Source organism: Peromyscus maniculatus, chromosome 20, assembly GCF_049852395.1.
Source record: "Peromyscus maniculatus bairdii isolate BWxNUB_F1_BW_parent chromosome 20, HU_Pman_BW_mat_3.1, whole genome shotgun sequence".
Classification (NCBI taxonomy): Eukaryota; Metazoa; Chordata; class Mammalia; order Rodentia; family Cricetidae; genus Peromyscus; species Peromyscus maniculatus.
In genome coordinates this window covers 47260063-47284123 of record NC_134871.1, presented here as the reverse complement: position 1 = coordinate 47284123, position 24061 = coordinate 47260063, and the positions used below count along the sequence as shown (strand labels likewise).

The following is a 24061-nucleotide window of genomic DNA, read 5'->3' as shown; positions in this document are numbered from 1 at the left end:
CCTGCCAGCTTCCTTTGTCCAACGCTGGCTTACTTGGTCCATTCCCAGCCATCCTTCCTACCTCTTTCCACCATTCACAACAGCAGCTAGCACTGGATGACGGTAAAACTGATCCAAAACAAAAAGTTTACAGAGACACTGAGACCTTATTGAATTCGCCCAACAGTCAGTTCCTCAGTAAGTATTTAATGAGCACCGACTGCATACCGAGCACTGAGAATCCAACTGATTTTCTTCTGTAAAATATATTTTTAATGTGTTTAATATTAAAAATTCATAAAAGACTACTTTAAAACCAGTAACAAAAAATGAAAAGACAGCCTGGGAACTGGGAATAAACATTTGCAAAGTATCTATCAGATAACGAATTCAGATATAACACAGTAAGAGGAAAACGTTGCCTAATTTTGAAATAGGCAATGGGCTCCAGCAGACATTTCTGAAAAAAGAATATACAAACGGCCAGTAGGTCCATGACAAGTGTTCGATTTCACTAACTACCAAAGAAATGCAAATAGAAAACACCAGAAGGCCCCACGCTGTGCTTGTGAAGATGGCTATCACCAGAAGGACCAAAGGCAACAGGTGTTGGCGAGGGTGAGGAGAAGAGTGACCCCCCATGTGCTGTGAGTGGGGATGGTAGAGATGGATAACCAACATGGAAGACAGTCTGGAGGTTCCTAAGGAAATTCACAAGTCAGCAGCGCCCCTCTGGGAATGCACTCAAGGAGATAAAACCACCAGCTAATAAAGATGTCTGCTCCCATGCCCCCACAGTATCATTCACAGGTGCCACAGCATGAAACATCATAGGGTGTCCATCAGTGAACAGCTGCCTAAAGAGACCATGAAGCAGTCAGGTACGGTGACACACACCTTTAATCCCAATACTTGGGAGGCAGAGCCAGGTGGATCTTTATGAGCTCGAGGCTAGCCTTGGCTACATAGTAAGACCCTGTCTCAAAAAGAAAAAAAAAGGGGGGGGGGAGAGATTGTAGAAACCTATAATCTACTTTGAAGGCAGAATCAGGAAGCTCAGCTGTTGAAGGTAAGCCTCAGCTAGACAGCAAATTCAAGGCCAACCTGGGCTAAATGAGACCCTATCTCAAAAGAGGGGATAGGAAGGAATATGGGAGGGAAACCATGGGATTGTACACAATGGGATATCTTCAGCCTTTTAGAAAGAGACCATGCTGTCCCTTTGCAATATCACAATGCAGATGAGACTGGAGGACATTATGCTAAGGAAAATCAGCCAGTCACAGAAGGAAAATTATTCCAAGTTCTCACTTACGTGTAAAATCCTTAAAAATTAAAATACAAACAACAAAGTTGACCATATAGAACTAGAGAATAAAATAGTGACCCCTGAGAGCCACAGTGACTAATGACACTGTTGTAGTCTGACCTCTGCTCCATAATGACAGACCCAGGACCCAGGAGAAGCCAGGAACAGTGGTTTGTGTTTGTAAGCCCAGAGCAGGAGGGGCAGAGAGTGGAAGATCCTGAGGCTTACTGGTCAGCCAGTCTAACCAATCAGAGAGCTCCATGTTCAATGAGAGACCCTGTCTCAAAAATGTAAGGTCTAGATCATTCAAGAAGACACCCATTGTTGACCTCTGCCCTACACACACACACACACACACACACACACACACACACACACACACACACACCAAATATAAAAAAGGACTTTATCATAATTTTATTCTGTAAAACTACATTTGGCCATTATGTGTTTCTTTTAACTACAGCTTATTTCTCTCCCATTGAACAACTAACTCTGAAGGCTTTCCAGGGTTAAGAGGACACCTCATGATGGTGAGGACCCAGACACACTCTCTCATCCTACTAAGACACTACAGCCCATCTCAAGATTGCCTGGCGGGGGGCAGGGGTCCAAGATGACTCAGAAGAACGGGCTGAGAAGTACCCATCCCTACCCTGAAGGACATTTCCTGAAGTTATCTCCACTTATATCTCATTGGATCAAGTCACATGGCCACCCCTAACTACAAGGGGAGCTGGGAATGAAAGTTTATATTCTGGGAAGCCATGAGTCCAGGCAAGGCTTGGAAAGATGGAGAAAACAGGGTGTTAGCAAATAGCCAGCCATATCTGCCACTGAGAAGGATGGAGACTAAGGCAATGGGGCTGTCGTGCTAATCATCAGGTCAGAAGATGGAGCAGCCCTCACATGCTGATGCATCTGAGAATGCTTCCCCACCTCAGAGAGGCACTTCATGAGTTCAGTGCCTCCCGTTCCCCTACCCGGCTTTCCAGTTTTACCATGGACACAGGTAGAGAGGACTTGAGAATTCCCAGAGTTGGTACTTGAGGGAGATCCTAGAACCAGTTTCCTATAGAAACGGAGGGGCAACCTGTATTTCGGGACACTCTATAAATTAGTCGTATATGTTTTTATCTTTGAGAAAATGCAGCCGTTACAGATTTTTCTGTAGTTCGATTTTATGATAAATTCAATTTTGAAATGGTTAAATATTTGTGTGTGTGTGTAGTAGTCTGTACATGGCGGGGCAGTGCATGTGCCCATATGTATACCTGCACGGGGAGGTCAAAGGTCAATGTAAGATATCTTCCTGGACTGTTCTCCACTTTAGTTTAGTTTTGTTTATTTTGTTTTTCTTTTCTTTTCTTTTTTTTCTGGTTTTTCAAGACAGGGTTTCTCTGTGTAGCTTTGCACCTTTCTTGGAACTCACTTGGTAGCCCAGGCTGGCCTCGAACTCACAGAGATCCGCCTGGCTCTGCCTCCCGAGTGCTGGGATTAAAGGTGTGCACCACTGCCCGGCTTGTTTTCTGTTTTTATTTTTTGAGACAAGGCCTCACTATATAGTCTTAGCTGTCCTGGAACTCACTATAAACCAGGCCGGCCTCCAACTCACAGGGATCCCCCTGCCTCTGCCTCCCAATGCTGGCATTAAAGGCATGCACCACCACACCTGATTCTCTCACCTTAGTTTTTGAGATGGGTTCTCTCACTGAGCTCAGAGGTCACCGGTTGTCTCAAGTAGCAAACTCCAGGGAAGTGCCTGTGTCTGTCCCTAGACCTGGATTTCACAAGGGCCCCAGGGCCCAAACTCAGGTCCCCGATCCTGCACAATGGGCACTTTGCCTACTGAGCCCCTAAGTTTTTAGTTTTTGTTTGTTTGTTACTGGTATGTACAAATGGTACAAAAAAAAAAGTGTTTCATTGTGGTGTTTTCACACACACCATGGACCGTACTCATATACACCCCTCATTATCTTCTTTGAGTCCTTCCTTTCTTCCCAATTGTCTCCTTCCTTTCCCATGTAGGCTCACCTCTTTCATACCTTTTTTTAGTTAGATTCCACATATGAGATAAATACATGATATCTTTCACTCTGTATCAGACTTATTGCAGTCAACCTGACGATCTCCAGGGCCACCCATCTTCCTGAAATACACCTTCCTTCTTTTTTATGCCCCAATAAAACTCCATCATGCCTATGTACCACATTTTACATTTCATACCACTCTTATCCATCATCTACTGATGGGCATCTAGACTGAATCCAGAGTTTGGTTATTGTGAATGGTGCAATTGCACACCACACACACACACACACACACACACACACACACGCGCGCGAGTGTGTGGGTTGTACATACAGGCTGGGTTATCGGTGTCATTCTGTTGTTTGTGGAACTCATCTACCGTCACAGGTATGACACCTAGAACCCATTTGCTTTCATTACTGCCTAGCAACCCATCCTGCTCCTGAACTACGAGGTAATAGACAAGGCGGTCAGTTCCTGGTTTGCGTCAGTGACAGGCAGTGTTGTTGGAGATCCTCTACGTGAGTCTTCCTGTATCTTCACACAGGGGCTCCCAAGCCATACTTCTGAAGGAATGGCTGAGTGTGACGTGAAGACACATTTCAATTCTGTCATATGGACTTTTACTAGGAGAAGCACAGAAACTTCTCCCACTCCAGGGATCTGGTGTCTGGCATGATCTGGCTCGTTGATTTAGAAGAATAGGAATGTGTCCTGTGCTGTCTTTCCACTTGCCCATGTATGCACTTGCACATGCATGCACACTCACTGATTCATGGATTTCTTCTTGTGTTTGATAAACTTTTCCCAGGAGAAAATTTTCAAAAATTTTTTAGATGTATTTAATTTTATCTGTTTGTATATAAATGTTGTGTGTATGTATGTGTGTGTATGTGTGTGTGTGTGTGTGTGCCCGCACACCCTATGGATGTTTGTTGCCCTCAGAGGTCAGAAGAGAGTGTCAGATTTCCTGGTACTGGAGTTACTGATGGTTGTGAGCCCCCATGGGGGTGCTGGGAAATAAACCCAGGTTCTCTACAAGAGCAGCTAATGCTCTTAAACTCTGAGCCATCTCTCCAGTCCCAGAGACAACATTTTTCAGGAGAAAAGCCACATGCCACATGTTGTGTTAAATGAATCCAAAAGCAGTGGAATGTACACATGAGCATCTTGGAATCAAGGAAAATTCAATATCTTCAGGGAAGTCTAGAATTCTGACAGTCTACCCTTGAGAGTACAGATTTGACACTGTTTTCAAATAACCCCAAGACAGAACATGATCAAAGCACATGCAAAATGTCCCACAGCCTCATCGCCCAGGCCCAAGTGTGTCCACTAGGGTCCATGCAGTGTGGACGTCACCTGGGGACTTCCTGGAAACACAGTGCTCTGGCCCCTCCCTGTCCATCTTAGATGACTCTAGGGAATTTCTAGGCTCACATAATCTAAGTACTACACAGGAGCACAGAGAAGAAAATAGTCTTTTCAGCTGAGGACAATTAAAAAGTGTCACTCCAAGAAGGTATAGACACAGGCATAGAGACATACATCTATAATGTCAGCACTCAGAAGGCTATGAAAGGAGTTTTGTGAGTTCAAGGCTAGCCTGGGCTATATATTAACTGTGTCTCAAGAAAGAGGAGAAAATAAGGAAGAGGAGGAGGACAAAAAGAGGGAGAAATAGATGAAAAGGGAGGAGGTAGAGGAGAGGGAGAGGAAGGAGAAGGAGGAGGAAGAGGAAGAAGAACCAGGTGGATCTCTGTGATCTCTGTAGGCCAGCTTGGTCTACAAAGCAAGTTCCAGGATAGCCAGAGCTATTACACAAAGAAACCCTGTCTCAGAATTTAAAAAAAAAAAAAAGGAAGAGGAGGAGGAGGCAGCATTTATTGGATACTGAGGAACTACTAGGGATGCTGACTTCTGTTATCTGCCAAGTCTCAAAAGCTGACCCTTAGATCTACACAAGGGTTAACGCCCCTTCCTTACACAAAGGATGGCGCAACCTCTCAGATCCACACAGCTGATCACTGACAGAGCCAGGCTTAGAGGCCCGATCATTCTGAGTCCAGGGCTCCAACTCCCTCACACACGCCTCGTGGAAAGAACTAAAGAAGTTGTTAGGGAAATAAAAACCAGGACCAGATGCACCAGGACAGTGTGTGAGCCAGTGTTCTCCTGCTGCGGCCAGTGCTGAGAGCAGCAGAAAGTAGAACGTGCAGAGCATACAGAAAGAGCAAACACCAGGAAAAGAGGAAGGCAGAGCGGGCCACAGTGACCCTACCCAGAAACTGCCCAGCACCTGGCTGCAGCTGGCAGCTAGAAGTACCCACTGATAAAGGATGAATGAATGAATGAACAACCAAGTGAGCACACTCACACACTACCACATGAGCTATCACTACAAACCATCCCATACCAGGTGGTACCCAGGCTATGCTGAGGGCTGAAGAAGTACCAGTCATGCATGGCCCCCATCTCCTGAGGTCTCCAGAAATCCCACTGCCAGGGAGGTCCTTGCCAGGGGAGGGGAGCAGGGAGCAGAGGTTTGAAAGCAGAAAGCAAACAGTTCCCAACAAACCCTGCATTAACTTCACTTAAAAAATTACTTGGCCAGCCTCCCCCTGCTCCCCCTGTGCTCCCCTGCCCCTCCCTGCTCCGCTTTTTCAGCCACTCATGCAGATGTGAAAATAAACCAGCACCCGCCGCCCCTAATGACCGGCTTCACCAGAAGCTTATTGTACCTCCAGAAACAAGGCAGCAGTCGGTGTTTTTATGGAGCTGCTGAAACTGCCATTTAAACCACTTAATATCTGCAAGCCTGAATTCCAGGGTGCCCACGAAGTTTCTGAAGGCAGACCCAGGCACCCTACCTCCTCCACTTGGCCTGAGACCACGGGGGTTTTAAGGCTGGGGAGGAGGCTCCCTCTATGGCGATCCCTGGCTGCTGGGTGCCTTGGTGGAGTAATCCTTCAGAGCTGCGGGTGGGAGGCCCTCCCCGCACCTTCCTCCAAGTGCAAGGCTGTGGGTGTTGGGGGGAGCCGCGGTGGGCTACCTGTCCCCTGGTGGGAACAGGCCACTGTCCCTTGTCCAGCTGTCTCCTGCCATCACTGCACTCCGGTAGCCCTCTAACGGGAACCCATCTTTTCACGACTTTTCACCCCCTCTATGTGTCCTGTGTTCGCAAAAGGTGATTTCACTGCAGGCTCTGGGGTAAGGGTAGCTGGGAGACGGGACCAGATTGCAGCATTTGGAGATTCTTGGTGTAAACTCACCCATCATAGTGGATATTAAGCTCTTGAGAGTCAGGGAGAGACACTAACGAATGCCCGCCTTGAGCCTGGGCAAGCCTGGATTCCGACAAACCACTGCCCTTGGGCCCTTCTCCTGTCCTGCGGCCCCCACCCACCTCCCCCCACAGTGTTCCGAAACTGGTTGCTCTTCCGACACAAGCTTTCTGTCTCACACCATAGACTTCAAGTTCCTAAGAATAAAACTACATTTCTTTTTTTCCCCCCTGCATCCTCAGCAAGTTACAAAGAACATAACATACAGCTGGCGCTACATAAACGTTAAAGAACACAACATACAGTTGGTGCTACATAAATGTTAGCTGAAGGGTTGTGCTCCCATCAGGCCTTGCGTGCCCCTCTAACACGGTGCACGAGACACTAACCTCTACACACTCTATTGTCTGCCTTGCCCCCTGCCCCTGGGAGCCCACAGAGGCCAGAGATCAGGTCAAGTCTACCTCAGCCACGCCAGCACCAAGCAGCTGGCCAGCTCTAAGTCTCCACCAGGGCTGCCCCGGGATGAAGCCAACTTGAAAGAATGTCAGAGGTGGGGCAAGCGAATAGACTCTTTGAGCACCTGATCCATCTGAGGCCACTGACCACCAAACAGGAAGAGAGGTGGGGGACTGGAGGCCAGCCTCGGGAAAGCCAGGTCACACCACTCCCTGCCGTGATATGTCCATTTGAATTTCCTGTGTGAGTGACATCCGTGTAGACGGAGTGCTTCCAGTACCCACCCACCCCCATGCCCTGGTGAGCCTCTGCGCTGGTCCTGGGATAGAAGCTAGGAATCCTGGTACCCCAGGCTCTGTCCCTTGACTCATACAGCCTCATCATCTGGCCTCAGAATCGCCAGGTCTGATCTCACCATGCTCTGTGCCTCTGGATGCCTTGGTCACTCCTCGCTTGATTGTGCACGATTTTATTCCCTAAACTGACCCAGCCCCAACTCCCCAGCCTCTGAAGTCCTTGTCCTGGTGCTCTCTGGAATGCATGTTTTCTTTGTGTCCCTAAGGCTCCCCTGGCCCCTTGCTAATGCTAACTATCTGCAGGCCATGCCCCAGCCTCCTCCCCAACTCCCCAGCCTCTGAGACTCACTCACTCAGCTCCTCGCTCTCTCTAGCTCCCCTCACACCCTCACTCTCTGAAGAACATAGCTCTAACCTGCTGTCTTCTCCTCCTGGGGCATCTTATAATTGTTCTAGGAGATTCCAAATCCACTGGACAGTCCCTCCAGGGACTGGCCCTGGCCACCTCACTCCCAAGAACCTGAACCCGGTCTGTAGGGGTGTTTGCTTTCGTAGTGGCTGAATGTTGAAATCCTGCTGTGCCTCTGTGCTAATCAGTCCCGATAACTGGAGGAAGGTGGGCTGGTAGAGGGACCCCCAGGATAGGGCAGGCAGAGAGGAAGAAGGGCTGGGTGACACCATCTTCCCCTCCCCCCCAAAGATGGGCCAGGGACTGTATTCTATATACCAGCCCTCAGTTCTGCAGGCTCTGAAGCCCCTCCAGTCCCTTGTGGCCCCAAGAGGTAGTGGGCATGGCTGGCAGTGCCTACCTGTGCTCCCATAGCTGAACTCCCCTCCCCCACACACTGCTCCCCATGGCGCTAGTGCCATCACCCCGTCTGAGGCCTGGCCTCCTGGTTTCACAGAACCATAGATAAGGAAGGAATCCACACGGACTGTGACCAAGCACTCTTCTTCCGACCGGGAGGCCGGGAAGCATCTGCCGAGGTTTCTTGTGTCAAAGCGCGGCTAGACAGGGCCATCATTTAGTCCGCAGCAGCCTCATCAACCAAAGATCACACCAATAATTTCTAAAAACCAACCAATTATTTGGGGCCCATTAGCATAATTTGATGTATCGCCCGTACATCAACTTTTCACTGGGTAGGCAGTTTCCTAACACACACTTGGCATGTAGGGAAACTAAAAAGGATGCAATTGTCTTGTCTCAAGGATTCCCTTGTACAGTCTTTCCTGCTGCCCTGTACGTTCAGTGGTACCCACTCCTACCCTGAGACACCTTAACCTTGGCACGACTAGTCACCCCAGCTGTCCACACTCTGCCTGTTGCATCCCATTCTCTGACTACCATGCCTCACCTTCTAGATCCTTCCCCTGAGCCCAATAAGTACTTTACCCAACCCCCATCTACCCAAGGCTTCCCAGCTCCCAATGAAATCACGTACACATGCACACATGCTGAGAGGGAGGGGGCAGTGCCGGGAGGGGGGTGGTTCAGCATCTAGCTTGTCCCTAGTTTGCCTAGTACCTTCAGGAGCTCAACTACACACACACACACACACACACACACACACACACACACTTAAACTCATCTCAAAAAATCTATTCCTGGTCAAAACAGCTCCACCAACTGTATCCCATCTGCAACCCTGAATGGTGCCAGAGATCAAAGAACCTCAAAAGCAACCTTCGTAGGCCAGGTCACACACATACATAGCCTGATCCATCCCTCTCCTAGCTCCAAGGGGGAAGAGTCCTTCCCAAATCTCCTAGCCTTTCCTTTCCTCCTCTCCAATGGATCCTGCTCTCCATGGCATTGGGAAATTAGAAGCAACCAAAAGAGGGGTGTCTGGGCTGCTGCCTTCAGTGGTGCCCTCCATCCAGTGTGCCGCACCCACATACGCACCTCACTTTTGTGTCCTGGGCCTTACTTCATCCCTGTCCTCCTTCCTCTCTCTCCTGGATCATTCTCTGGTACCCCATGCAAGCCTTCACACACACACACACACACACACACACACACACACACACACACACACAGCAGAGGAGCCAGCCAGGGGCAAACACTCTAACACCTGCAGGAGTTCAGGAAGCAAGACAAGCACGTGCAAAGGTCCTGGGGTAGGAAGGAACACAGCACATGAGAAGACAGAGATGCGCCAAGAGGGAGAAGGCAGGTGGGAGGCGAGGTCAAAAATAGAGGGCAGACCCTGGCATGTTAAAGATGCACGGTTTTCCTTGTGAGTCTGGGATGGTGCACAAATTGGAAGGGCATGATGCCACTTGCCTTCCCAAGTTTGGGAAGGCACAAAAATGTAGAAGTGGGGTGACACAAGGGCTTGCCTGGCCGTCTGAGTTTGTAGAGATGGGGTAAAAGGCACTGAGGCATCACCATGGGCAGTGAGGAGAGGTCAAGGTGATGACCCTGCTCTCCCTGGAGAAGGGGAGCCATGGAGAGGCTCTCACTGCTCACACTGCTCCTTCTGGAGGCTCAGGTCGGAAGGGAGGAGTGGGGTACAAGACTGAGCTCACAGGTCCCTGTAACAACACCCCAGGGACATGGGCAGGCAGTGGGCCATCCGGACATGGGCAGGCTGCTCACACCTCACAGCCTCCTCCACTCTCATCCTTTGGACACGTCTCCCTTGCCTGCCACTACGCTAGGAGCCCCCACATCAAGCAGGGATGAGGCACAGCCGGAAGCAGGTGTGGAAGAGGCTCAGGAGGAAGTGTAGGGCCCTTGGATGGGACACCAGGACGTGCCACTTCCAGCCCTGCGCTTCCAGGCTCAACTCTGTCCCCGCATGGTTAGGGCCGTGGCCTCAGGGACTCTCTAGGCCTCCTGTGCACAGCCCTCATGCAGCCGCCCGTCACGGAGCTGCACTGATGAAAAATTTGTCCGATCAAATGGAAAGGAAATGAAAGTGCTTTGAACAGCGCTTCAGAAGGGCTGGGGTTTGTAACTGAAAAGGAGGGGGAAGCTGTGCAGCTGCTGTGGGGGTTCCCGGTGGAGAAGGGAGAGAAGGCGCGAGCCTGGATACAGGGAATAAGGTATCGGGGTGGCTCGGGCCTCCTGTTAGCACCCTCAGTGCAGGAGGGTGGAGAGGAGACAACAGACCAAGGCTGGAGGAAGGGAAGCCAAAAGCCCTAGAAGATTATGGATCCATTTTGACCTAGGATTAAATTAAAGCTAGGTTAAATAACAAGAAGACCAGTGTGCTCTACACGTGTGTGCATGTGCGTGCATGCGTGTGTGTGTGTGTGTGTGTGTGTGTGTGTGTGTGTGTGTGTGTGTGTGTGTGTGTGTAAAATATTCAGACTCTATAAGCAAACTATTTGCTAAGTTGGACATGGTGGCTCATACCTGTTATCTCAGCATTAGAGAGACTGAGGCAGGAGGATTGCCATGAGCTAAAGGCCAACCTGAACTAAATAGTGACTTCCAAGCCAGCCTGGGCTACACAGAGGGAAGCCTTGTCTTAAAAACAAATAAATAAATATAGAAAAATAAGGTAAAAGTTTTAAATTGCTGAGTTACTGGGGACTGAATTTATTAAGTGATTCTAGCCACTGTCACAGAAGGCCAGTAGCTGACGGCGTTCCAGTTCACGGCTCCCACATCAGTCACCAAACTAAATACTCCACCAACCGTTCAGGACACATGGATGTGTGCTCAGACGGAAACTGAGTTAAGCGAAGGAAGCTGAGCTGGACCAGGCAGTCTGAGTCCGGGCTGTCCTTCTAGCAGGAACTGGTACCAGCCTTGCCTTCTCTGATGCTGGAGACACAGAGTTGGGAAATGCACAGAGCAGACCAGGGGCAACTCGGACATTCTGGTGCTGGCAAACTGCATCCCACCTGTCAGTCTGTCTGCAGTTCCCCTCCTCCCATGACCCTTCACTCTCTGGGTGAACACTGCTGACAGCCTACTGGGGCTCTGTGCTGGCACTTGCCTGGGGCCAGTTCTCACCAAGCGACAGTCTAGAGACAAAGGTCAAAGTCTGAGCCCTTGTTGCGCTCCACTCCAGTCTGCTGTTCTGGTACTGAGGTGCTGGAGCACCTCAGTGTCTCTGTCTGTGAAATGGGGTGGTAACACTGCTCACATGGGCCTCTCATTGCTCTGGTGAACGGTAGTCCACAAACTAAAAACTAGTGACCCAGCATTTGGAAAGCTAAGACAGGAGGATCATGACGAATGTGAAGCCAGTCTAGGCTACACAGAGAAACCTTGAGTCCTAAAAGGGACGTGGTAGAGGGCCCGCCCCTCAGCTCAGAACTGCTGGGGCTGTGGGGCTGAGAAGGGAATATCCTGTCAGTGCAGATGGGTTTCATCTTCTAGGGATTTGTCTGTTGCATCAGTCTGGTGGGGTCTGCCTTCTGGGGAAAGAATCCACAGCTTGCAAAGAACTGGGAGACTCCTTGCCAAGCAGCAGCACCCACCCCCCCTGCTGGGCTGCTGAGCCCATCCCCCACCCCTCTCAGCATAATCCTCCACCCAGAATCAAACCTGGGCTCCAGCTAATCCCCAGAAGGCAGTGAGGACAGGGACTCAGGGACGGGGACGACGTGGGGACAGAAATCGGGGTTTCATGTCTGAGCCTCAGTTCCGTGTTCAGGCCTGCAGCGTGTGCTTCCATCTACCAGGCAAAGGGGCCCTCAGGGAGTGACCCTCATGATGTCCCGGAAGGGCAGGTGGGTCCTGAGCCATGCAGACCATGCACTCACCTCGCTCCTTCTGCGTATCTTACAGGGAACTTCAAAGGTCTGTGCAAGCAAATCGACCACTTTCCAGAGGACGCAGACTACGAAGCGGACACCGCAGAGTACTTCCTCCGTGAGTGACAACGGTGTTTTCATCTCCTTAGCTGAAGGGTCCCTCAAATTGTTCCTTCTGAGACTCAAAGGTCAGGCGTATGCAGAACCCTGGTTACAGCTGAGGGTAGGAAACAGCTGCTCCCTCTTGACCGGTCAACTCCGGCTCATCTCCCGGATCTCTCCTCACACCTCACCTCCGCCAGGAAGCCACCCTCTTTATCACGCTGAGGGTCGGGGCGGGGGTCCTTGTCTGCTGGGTAACATCCCGCAGTTCTACAGAGAAGGGGCATTCTCCTCCGACGCTGGGCATGGCACGGAACAGGAATTCAGGAAACATTTCCCAAATAATTACAAAACCAGCAGGCAGTGGCGGTGCGCCTGTACTAGAGAGACAGAGGAAGAGAGAGGGAGAGAATTTTTCCTTCCCCCCCCCCCACCACAAGTCAAATCAAAGTTAAACCCTGGTGTAACCGCTGTGATCTTAAATCCCCCTGAGATATATTATCAAGAGAAAGCATTTTTGAAGCCCCAAGGAAATTTCTCAAGCATCCCCAGAAACCAACACAGACCTTGTTAGTTATCAAAAGGGATTTCCCAGAGAGGAGCTGAGGGTCCTTGAGGTCTGGGACAGCTCCACTGAAGGCTCTCAGGCTGCTTGATGAAAAGGTTTGCTCACAGAGGACCAGAAGCTACTGTCCCTGCCTCTGCTCCCGGGCGCCTCTCCTCTTTCCCTCCCCGACAGCATCTCAGTTAACATCACCCGGGATCCTGTTGATGGAAAAAAAAAAAGCAGGAGGCACTTTATTATATGAATGGCCCCTGTCTCTTTCAGTAATTACTCCTCACAACAGAGGCAACAGCTTGCAGGTCGGCCTGGGATCCGGGTTCCCTGAAAAGCCTATCGAAAGTGGCACTGGCGAGGCAGCCAGAAAGGGAGTAGAGCACAACTTATAGATTATTTATTATTTACTTATTGGTTTTCCGAGACAGGGTTTCTCTGCTAGCCCTGGATGTCCTGGAACTCACTCTATAGACCATGTTGGTCTCGAACCCAGAGACCTGTCTGCCTCTCCTTCCTGAGTGCTGGGATTGAAGGTGTGCGCCACCACGCCTGGGTGGCTTTTTGAGGGAGCCAAGGGGAGGAAAATATCATGAGTGTCATCACTTCCTTTTCTGAATTCCCTTGAGATTTTGCTCTTAAGTAGAACTCCCTGGGGGCTGTCTGGTTGTCATTACCTGTTACCGTCCTGGAGTCAGACAACGCAATAAACATGGATTGGGTGCCTGCTTTGTGCCTGTACTGAGCAGTGGGGAGGCCTGGACGGATGGGTGGGTAAGACAGTCCCTGGTACCAGTAAGAGCATGCTTAAGGAGGAAGGCCCTCGGAGCCAGCTGGCCCCAGGATGTTCTGATAGAAACAAGGCCTGGATCCAGGAGTGGGAGGGTGAAGCTGGGCCATACACACACACACCTGGGCCTTGAGTCAGTTTGTGTCATTCAGTATTGCACCCAGAATACAATAGGTGCTCAATTAATGCCTCTTGTGAAATACAGGATTCCTCAGGGGACCCCTCTGCCATGCTGTGTCTCTGCTTCCTTAGGGAAAAAGACAGACGTGTCTGGGGTATTGGCTCATCTTGTCCCTGCATGGATTTGTGTCAGCAACATGAGTCCCAAGATCTGACTTGAGTTCACTGGGCAATGTAGGAGTTCTAGGGTGTGGAATAAATGAGCAAACAGTTTCTGCAAAGGATGAGACAGGAAATGTTCTCAGCTGTTCAAGGCACAGTGGTTCCATCCTTGCCACAGACACTGGATAAATGCCCCTCTTCTTAAAGACAGGGTCTCTCATGTAGCCCGGGCTACCCTTAAACTTTCTGTAGAGCCGAGGATGGCCTCCAACTTCCGATTCCCTTTCTTCCACCTCCCCAGTGCTGGCATGAGCCACTATGCCTGATTTTTATTGGACGTCACTTGTTAAGGAAAAAATTGATACAGGATTCTTCGTGGCACTTTCCATGAAAGTGCACTCACAAAAGCACGCAGCAGCCTGCCTAGGATGGTGTGGGTGCGCTGGCCCTGCGCTATATGATGTGGTAGTCTGAGCTAAACAGCTTGGTTTGGGAAAGGTCAAAGCCACCACTTCTGTCATTCTATGAAGCCAGGGGAGCTGGGAGGCAGGGATGATTTCTCTAGAAGGGTCCCTGCCCTCATACATCTTTTACGGTTCAAAAGTCCCTCTTAGGCCCCTCTCACCCCCTGCCTCTATTCCCTTCTCAGGTCTTATCACCCCACACTGCAGTTTTCCTGGTTTGCACTCAGCATCCTGGCAAGACAGACGTTTCTTAGTCTCTGACCCATGCATGTCTTCACCCCCATCCAGCACACCCCCATCCCCACGTCCGACAGGGAGTCGGGGTCTGGTAACATGCGTCTCTGGAAGACCAAGGAAGTGACTGGATAGGCAAATGGGGTAAACCATGGTGAAATACCACCAGGGAGGAACAAAGCAAGCAGCAGGGACTTCCAGAAGAATTGCTGAGGGCCAGTGAGGTGGGTGGGGCTCACCTGCAGGTGGGTGGAGCCTGAGTCAGCCCTGAGCCTGGGTTAGTTAACCCTACCACCTTAGCTAAGCCTCCCGCTTGAGAGTCTCGGAGAGGGACGGAATTAGCCCTGAGGGCTAGCTATCTGGGGAAAGACTAGAGTCCTAAAGCTTCCGTATCATGCAGAAGAAGAAGGCAGCCTGGGGTGGTGAAGGAGTCTGGGATGTAAGGCAGCCTGCTCCCTCTGCCACGCTCCCCACAGAGGTCTTCCCAAAAGTGTTTCCTAGAGATGTTACCAGGGTGTAAACTGTGGTTCCAAAAGGAGCATTCATTCATTCACCGTGGCATAGTTACTAAGCACCCACCATGTACTAGGCTGTGGGTGGGTACTGTCGTCAGTACTCAGGATCTCGGGGTGAACCGAACAGACAGCTGGGGCCTTTGGGAAGGCGGGGCCCCAATGGAGGCAAGAAGCAGTGAGCAAGAGCCCGAGATGGCCTCAGAGAATGGAGTGTGATGGGGAAAGACGGGGGGAGGGGTATTACCTCGCTAAGGGACCAAGACATCCTTTCTGAATGAGGAAAAGGGGAACGGTGAGAGGATTTCTTGGGAAGAGACAGCCTAGTGAAGAAACCCACCAAGGATAGGTGTTGAGGCAAGAACAGTACCCCATCTTTGGGTAACACAAGCTAGCTGGAGTCCAGCCTGCAGCTTAAGCCAGTAGAGATACAGAAGGGTCCCAGCCTAGTGGGTCTGGGGAGATGGTCAGACGCCCTTCTGAGTGAGATAGGGCCTGGTCTGGAAAGGGCTGTTGGCGATCGGCGCAGGGGACTGAAGGGAGTCATGGAGGCAGGGAGGCCCGTCCCAGCTTTGAGGGGCAGACACGGTGCAGACCAGAGAGGGGTGAAGCAAGGTGAAACCGGCAGAGTTGGGGCAGCCAGAGACTGGGGCGGGCGGAGGGCCGGGCACCTGATAGAAGGCTCGACATTGAACCCCAAGGAGAGAGCTCTGAATGGGGCAGAGTGGAAGGCGGGGAGAGAAGCCATCCAGGGCAATGGGAAGGGTTCGGCCAATGGAGAGAGACACCAGAGCCTGGCCGCTCAAGGCAGCTCTGCCTTTAGACCTCTGGACTTGAAAAGACAGTGGCCACACAGGGTGGACTCCAGAAAGGCAGTGAGGGCCCCAGTGGTTACAAGGTCACAAACAGCCTGTCTGTCTTACTGTTGCTATGGTGAAATACCCTAACAAGAGCACCTCGAGGGAGGTCGTTCTCATTCTGACTCACAGTTCAAGAAGACAGCCCACCACGGCAGGAGAGGCAAGGCAGCGGGAGCCTGAAGCTGCCAGCCCTGTCACATCCATAGTCAGGAAGCAGAGAGGAGAGTGATGAACCCAAGCTGCCACTCAGCTCCCCTCCTCCTCTGACGCAATTCAGGATCCCAGCCAGGGAATGGTGCCACCCACAGTGGGCAGTTCTTCACACCTCAATAAATCCAAGATGACCCAGACAGGCATGCACACCCAGAGGCTCCTCTCCATCAAGTAGAGAACACAAACCATGACACCACCCAACTCTGCTCCACTCAGGGGAGGGTCAGACCTGTGCCAACCCCGGCTCCCTGCACCCACCCAGCCCAGGGCTAGCTGAAGCCACTCTTCTGGGATGACGTAAGCTCTGAAGATATACAAGTGTGAGCTGAATAGAGCTCGGGACTAACCAGACAAGCCCAATGTCGCACAAGCCCACCAAGGGTCCTTACCTGGGCTCCTGGGGCCGGAGAGCACATTAGTGCTCAAAAGAGGTAAGGGCAAAGCTGCCCAAGGCCTGGTCTCGCATCTAGTTCAAGTACCAGCTCAGCCCTGACCTACCAGGTACCTTCACCTCTCGGACCAAAATCACCTGGCTGTAAAAATGAGGATATCACCTACCAAATAGCATCATGAGTGAGGGTCAGGAGTTGCAGTGAAACATCTGTTCCTCCATCCCCACCCCAGGCCTCCTCATCTTGTTTCTGAATTCAGGTTTGAAATATAATTTGAACAGAGATTATGCCTACTTTTCTAAAACAAACAAATACACCTCTATAAAGAGCCAGGAGTGGTGTACAAGCCCCAGGAGATGAAGGAAGGAGAATCTGGAGTTCAAGGCCAGCCTAGCTCTGGCTCCACCCTCTTCCTCAAATAAAAGCTATGCGCTTCTTCCATGCATGCATTCAGTCAGCTCACCTTCACAGAGCCTCGCTGTGTCCCAGGCATGACGCTAAGTGCTGGGAAGCAGGAGAAAATGGAGTAGAGCAAACCCTGGTCTGGTCAAAGGAGGCACTGAAGAGGTGAGCGAGCTTAAAAAGCCCCTTAGGTGTGTGAGGACTACAGCGCCACGGAGCCAGAGCCAGAGGGTAGGGGAGATGGTTGTTTTCATACAGCGTGACCAGGGAAGGCTTCTCAGAAGAGCTAGCATTCGGGTTGGTATAAGCCCCTCTCGCGTCCAATAGATGCCAAGTTCTGTGCCCAGGCCACTCAGGTTTCACTAACACGATAGAGGTATGAGGAAAGGGGCAGGGCCAGCAAAGCGGGCTTCTCCCAGCAGCTCTGCCCAACCCACAGAGGATGACTGCTGGGACATCTGAGCCCCTTTTCCATGTTCTGAACTCACACCGAGGAAAGCAGATGCGTGAGGAGGTGGGGGCGGGGTGTGGCTCTGCCCGTCCCTTTTGTCACTGGCCTTTAGGCTCTTCCCAAGCCCAAGCCCATTGTAAGATGGGGAGCTTAGCCCTGTCAAACCCGCACCTCCTTTTTCCTGGGGGCCTTAAGCCTCCGAAGAAGAAGCTGCCACCCTAGAGACAAGTGTATCTTCCTCCTTCCCTTCCAAGTGTGAAGACTCACAGTCTTCCAGTCCTCCATGGAGCAGCCTCCTTCCTGTAAGCCCAGCCCTCCTCCAGGTGCTGAGGACCTGGAAGCAGACAGCTGCGGAGGCCTGGCCTCAGGCACTTAAGATTTGCAATCAAGGAAATCAGCAAGTTCATCACAAAGCATGTGAGACTGCCACACAGAGTCCAGCAGGAAGGGGGAGGCCCTCCTGCCAGGGTCAGGGTGCGGCTGACAGCACTCGCCGGGAGTTTGAGCAATAATCTGAAGAACCAGAGAGGGGTCAGCGTGCCACCTCCACCCTCCTTGTTCACCCAGGGCGACTTGGGACAGAGGAATACAGAGGATTCTAGAAGGGTGTGACTAGACAGGAGTCTAAAGCTCAGCTCCTGGTCAGCAGAGGAAACGGGGTGCATCTGCTCACAAGCCGCTATCCAGCCTTCTTCCCAAGGGCCTGGTGCAAGGAAGGGTCTTCCTGAGGGGAGAGATGGATGGATGCATGCATGCATGCATGGTCTTCATCCCTGAGCCACCATCAATCCTGGGGCAGAGTCCAGGGCCTCAGTAATGTGGGAATAACCTTGGATTCCCCTCACCCACCTCCTTGTTCCCAATACCTTTGCTAAGTGTGATGGTGTGGGCCTCGCCTCACCTACCACTGCCCCCACTAGAGATGAATGGCCACGCTGTCCCACCCAGCACTGTGGACCATAGGATGTGCCTGTCATGGTGGTCCCTGCCTCTTCCTTAGTCTGAGCAAGGAAAAGGAGGTGTTGGCTAGAGGCCACCAGCCCCTTTCAAATGTCAACATATGTTGGGTCTACATCTGTGCCGTGTTCTGTGTCTAGTACTTGCGTGTCCATGCATCTAAGTATCTGTCTGTCTGTCTGTTGGTCTATATCTGCACATGTCCCTTTCTGTGCTAGGGTGTCTCTGCTATGTCCATAAGACAGAAATTTGTGTTTCTTAGTTCCCTCACCCATGTGGCTTGGAGTGAGAGAAAAAGAATCAGGGTGATTGGTCCCTGTCCACAATCACATATTAAGCACCTACTGTATGCCAGACACCCAAATCAACACTATTACAGACTTTCATAGCGCAAGACGAATTAGGTAGGATCAGGTCCCCTACTCAACAGTTAGAGCCTGGTGCTAGGTCTTGAGGGGAGTGGCCAGCACTAATAACACTGGATCTCACACATACACATACATACACACATGCCTGCACACACCCTCTTACACACAGCAGAACTGGGTAACACACACACACATACACACACACACACACACACACACACATGCCTGCACACACCCTCTCACACACAGCAGAACTGGGTAACACACACACACACACACACACAGCAGAACTGGGTAACACACACACAGACCACAAGAAGGGACTGAGGGAAAAGGATCTGAGGACTCCAGACACAGCGACCCAGCACCTCCCCTCAACATGCAGGGTCACACCTGAGTGGGAGGGCCCCTCACCAGAGACGCCCCCTCAGCTTGAGGGAGCAACTGAAGCAGCATTCCCTCCTCAAGCATGGTCAGACCAGCAGGTAGGAAAGACACTAACAGCGAGGGGAAAGTAACCACCAGGCGGCCATGGACACACTCAGCTAGGCCACCAGGAGGCCGGGGAACAGAAGAACCACATGGGCACGGCTGCAGAGGTTCAAATCCAGCTGCCTCTTCAGCGGCCTCCCCAGCCTCGTTTTCAGTGCTCTCTCTCGAGGTTGTGGTGGGGATGCAGTGAGCTGGCTTAAGACATCGCTCCTGAGCAGCCCGGAGCCCCGTAAGCACTCAGAAGGCATTAGCCATTGTGGTTGCTTAGTGTGGCAGTGTGTGTGACAGCTGCTGCCGTGGTGCAGAAGCAGGGATGAGGACAGAGCTGACGAGCTGACGAGACGGCTTCCCTTTCCCGTTGGCTCCTCAAGCCAAAAGTAGCCTTTGCGGGGGAGGGGGGGGGCTGGAGCTGCCACTATTGCAGTCACACACACACACACACACACACACACCACATCACATCACCGGAGAGGGGCGCACCTCAGGCCCAAGAGCAGCCACCACAGCATCTCTGACACTGGCAGGCTCCGAGACATCGGCTTTGCCCTGAGATGGGACACTACCCACCCTGTGTGTGAGCTGAACAGAGAGCATGCTCAGCATGCTCAGACTCCAGGCCTGGCTGGCTCCTCAGTGTGCTGGGCTCAGCCAGGAGAGGAGAGGCCAGCTGGGAGGCGGCAGCAGGCTGTGAGAGCCAGGATGTGCCACAGTAGGGGGGTGGGAAGGGTTAGGGTAAGGAGGGGGTGTGCTCACCAGCAGGCTGGAGGGTAGGGATGTGAAGGAGTCCCCCGACTGGGATGAGGAGGATAAGTAATGCTGCTCTTCTCTAAGGCAGGCACAGGCTACTTCCTGTTTGGTCTTTGTTGTTGTTGTTGTTGTTGTTGTTGTTTTCTGTTCCCCTCCTTTTCTGAGGTGCTGCCTGTTAAACCCAAGGCCTTGTGTGTGCTAGGCCAGCTCTCTACCTCTGAGCTACAACTCCAGTCCTGGTCTTGGTTTCCGTTAAGATCTTCTCCTCCCTGGAGCTCTCCTCTCTACACACAGTGTGCTCCCCCACCCCGTCCTGCTCACAGCCGCCCTCAGCCCAGGCCCAGAGACTGTTTGCCTGGAATGAGGGCAGGGATGAAACCAGGTTTCCAGCCAATACAAGGTCACCCTCCCACCTTGGAGGAAGTCCCCTTCCCTATTCCTCCTTCTGTCCTTACCTCCACTTACCCGGTCAGGCGTTCAAGGGTTTCCTAGGATGCTGAGCTTGGAGTAAACAGGGAGATGAGGTGCCAAGGTCTAAGTTGGAGATTGGAACAAAGGGGCCTCAGTTCCAGATGGCTGTGCTCTGTGGTCTTAGCCAAGTCACTCAATATCTCTGAGCCTCCAATGAATAAGTAATCATTGGCTAGCACTCCCCAGCCACCACGGGGAACAACATGAGGGAAGTCCCTGAGTTGACCTTTGCCCCCTACAGTTTTTGGAGTAAAAGAACATCATCAAAACTCTTGAATGCAGGGCTCCCGGAGGGCCACCCAGCCCTGTGCCTCCATTTCACAAATAAGGGGGAAATTGAGATCCGGAAAAGGAAATGCTGTTCAGGACACTTTCTGGGAACAGAATCCGGGTGCATTCTCCTGCCATGCATCCTTTGCCCAACCCTTCAGCAGAGTCTAAGGGACAGGGACCTTCCCCCAGAAGTCAGAGCAGACAGGGAGTCTAGTTGTCACATCCCACTGCAAGGAGCTGTCTCCAGGCCCTGGCTAGCAGCCAGTCAGTGCAGGGCAGCACCAGCGTCCTGCCCTGGCACGGGCCAGTTCCACTCAATCCTCAGTCTCATCTCAGTGCTCCTTGGCTTTGTGGCTGCTGAATCACAGCCTGCACTTAACGAACACCCACCTCAGGAACCCAAATCCCAAGAGAGGGCCAGCAACACTGCGCAGCCTGTCACCAAAACTGACAGCCCAAGTTCAATGCCTGGGACCCAAATGGTGGAAGTTGTTCTATGACCTCCACTCATATACCACAACACACCCCTACATCATAGATAGATAGATAGACAGATGATAGATAGATAGATAGATAGATAGATAGATAGATAGATAGATAGACAGATGATAGATAAATAGATAGACAGATGATAGATAGATAGATAGATAGATAGATAGATAGATAGATAGAGGGTAGATGGATAGAGGGTAGGTAGATGGATAGGTAGGTAGATAGATAGATAGATAGATAGATAGATAGATAGATAGATAGAGGGTAGATGGATAGAGGGTAGGTAGATGGATAGGTAGGTAGATAGATAGATAGACAGATAGACAGATAGACAGATGATAGATAAATAGATAGACAGATGATAGATAGATAGATAGATAGATAGATAGATAGATAGATAGATAAATAGATAGTGGGTAGATGGATAGAGGGTGGGTAGATGGATAGGTAGGTAGGTAGATAGATAGATAGATAGATAGATAGATAGATAGATAGATAGAGTGGATGGATGATGGATGGATGGACGGACAGAGATATATGGATGGATAGATAGGTAGATAGATAGATAGATAGATGATGGGTAGATGGATGGATGGATGGACAGACAGATATAGGATGGATAGATAGGTAGACGGATGGATGGATAGATGGATGGATGATGGACAGATGGATGGATGGATGGATGGATGGATGGATGGATGGATAGAAGACAGACAGACAGATAGATAGATAGATAGATAGATAGATAGATAGATAGATAGATAGATGATTTAGATCTTTTATTATTTTTAAAGCCCATGAGAAACAACAGCCACACCCATTCTCCTGTCATAACAGCAGCATCTCCCGATCCCTTGGGGACATGCCCTGAACTTGTTGCCCAGGCTCCTCCCCACAGCAGTTGAGAGGCTGGCTATACGCCTTCCTGATCTCTACACATAGAGCTGGGGAAACTAAGGCACGGGGCCAGGCAGTATGGCCAGCAGAGATGCTCAGACAGCTGTCTCCCGGACCTGAGTGATGGTCACAGTCTCCACACACAGCAGAACATGGGGGAGCGACTGGCATAGTGCCAGCACAGCTAGCCTCCCCCCACCCCCCGTGGTCCCTGTGCCAGCACATCTTCCACGAGGCGTCGTCGCAGGGAACAAATGGGCGCTGAGCACTCAATTGTGTCCCCAACCTGACAGCAGCCTGATTCGTCTTCACAGCGACCCTGAAGTAGCTACACTGTTTCCCCAGCATATAGATGGGAAAGCCAGGCAGAGACCACACTGCCAGTGAGGCAGCCTGCGCCTGCGCCTAAGAGCTCTTTCTTTCTCTCTCTCTCTCTCTCTCTCTCTCTCTCTCTCTCTCTCTCTCTCTCTCTCTCTCTCTCCTCCCTCCCTCCCTCTCTCCCTCCCTCCCTCCCTCCCTCCTTTACTCCCTTCCTCTCTCCCTTGTAAGCCTCTCTGCACCTCTTTCCCTTTCTCCTTTCTCTTTCCAACACGTGTGCACGCACACAGACAGACAGACAGACAGACACACACACACACCTTCTATTTCATATCCAGTTTCATGGTTGTTTACTACACCAGCCAATTGGAACAAAAAGGGGGTCTGGGCAGGATACAAGAGCCTAAGATGTTCTTCCCAGCCTAGCACATCTAACACCCGATCCCATTAAACTGGATCAAGTCCCAGTGAGCTAACATTCATAGAGTTCAACACTGCGCAGAGACTGGGGAGTTGCCCTCAGTGTGCTAACCACTGTGACTACTGGGGTACAAGCCAGGGGGATGGTTAAGATGGCAATCTGGCCTGGGGGAAAGATCTCAGGGACACAGGATCGTCACAACAATGGGGACCTTGGGGGTTCCCTAGTGCAGGGCCAGCGGAGTGCAGACCTGGGGCCAGAGAAGAGAAAGACAAACAGAAGAGCCAGCAGCAGGCCGATTTCCTAAACCTTCCCCCCACCCCGTTCACCAAGTGCCACCCACCCAGTGCCACCCGCCCACTCTGCCAGACGGAGAAAGGAACAGCATGGCCTCTGTGCTGCTGTCCACCAGCCATGCCCACCCCCAAAGAGCAATTTCACAGTGTGATGGCCAGAGGAATTGGTTTCCTGAGGCCCAAGATCACAAACATGATTTGCCAAGAGAATCTGGCAAAGAGGACCAACAGAGGATGTTGGCTAAGTTTCCCTATTCCCCACCCACCCACCCCAGCTCACCCCTGCTTCCACCCTTGGCAGAGGCAAGAGGCCACTTCCTAAGCATGGGTCTCCCCCCAGTGCACAGGGCATTAGTCACTTCCGCCACCAACACAGAAAATACGAATTGAAGTGGGTTGTGGCAGTGCGCACCTGTAATGCCAGCACTCAGAAGGCTGAGGCCAGCCTGGGCTACACAACTGGTTCTAGCCAGGCTAAGCTACAAAGACCCTGTCCAAAAAGGGGGGAGGGAAGAGGCAAAGAAAGAGAATCATAAAGTGCCCCCAGTACACAAGCACTTCACTTACAAAAAGCCCCTTCATTTCTCCTGGTCACTGCAGCTTAAGAGAAAACCCGTTAGGATTTTCATCTTCTCTGGGCAGTTGCCGCATGCTGGGGATCCCCAGTCCTCAGGCCTTAGGGCTAAGAGTAGGGAGTCCTCATCTGTGTCTATGGAACCCACATGAACAGTCTAACACACGTGGCTACTTGGAAGACCTCAGACTAGGGATGTCTAAACCTGGAGTTTCTCCCTCCTCCCTCTCCTCCTCCTCCCGTCCTCCTCCTTCCTTCCTCCCATCATCCTCCCTCTCCTCCTCCTCCCTTCCTCCCCTCCTCCTCCCCTTCTTCTCCCTCTCCTCCTCCTCCCTTCCTCCCCTCCTCCTCCCCTCCTTTTCCCTCCCCTCCTCCTGTCCTCCCTCCCCTCTTCCTCCCCTCCTCTTCTCACCCTCTGGCCTG

General features: G+C 51.5%; 1 protein-coding gene and 1 long non-coding RNA gene across 2 annotated transcripts in view; one reads left to right on the top strand and one right to left on the bottom strand.

Moving 5' to 3' along the window:
* The window catches only part of LOC121824384 (uncharacterized), a 77066-nt gene extending 56614 nt beyond the window's left edge, over positions 1-20452 (bottom strand). The window contains exons 1-2 of the long non-coding RNA XR_013046501.1: positions 19903-20452; positions 12084-12941 (exon numbers count right to left, since the gene is read on the bottom strand). This is a non-coding gene — a long non-coding RNA (uncharacterized LOC121824384). The remainder of the gene's footprint in view (positions 1-12083; positions 12942-19902) is intronic.
* The window catches only part of Cacng2 (calcium voltage-gated channel auxiliary subunit gamma 2), a 129820-nt gene that overhangs the window by 95934 nt on the left and 9825 nt on the right, over positions 1-24061 (top strand). Inside the window, exon 2 of the mRNA XM_006991902.4 lies at positions 12109-12192. Within this exon, the coding sequence (XP_006991964.1) occupies positions 12109-12192 (84 nt within the window). The remainder of the gene's footprint in view (positions 1-12108; positions 12193-24061) is intronic.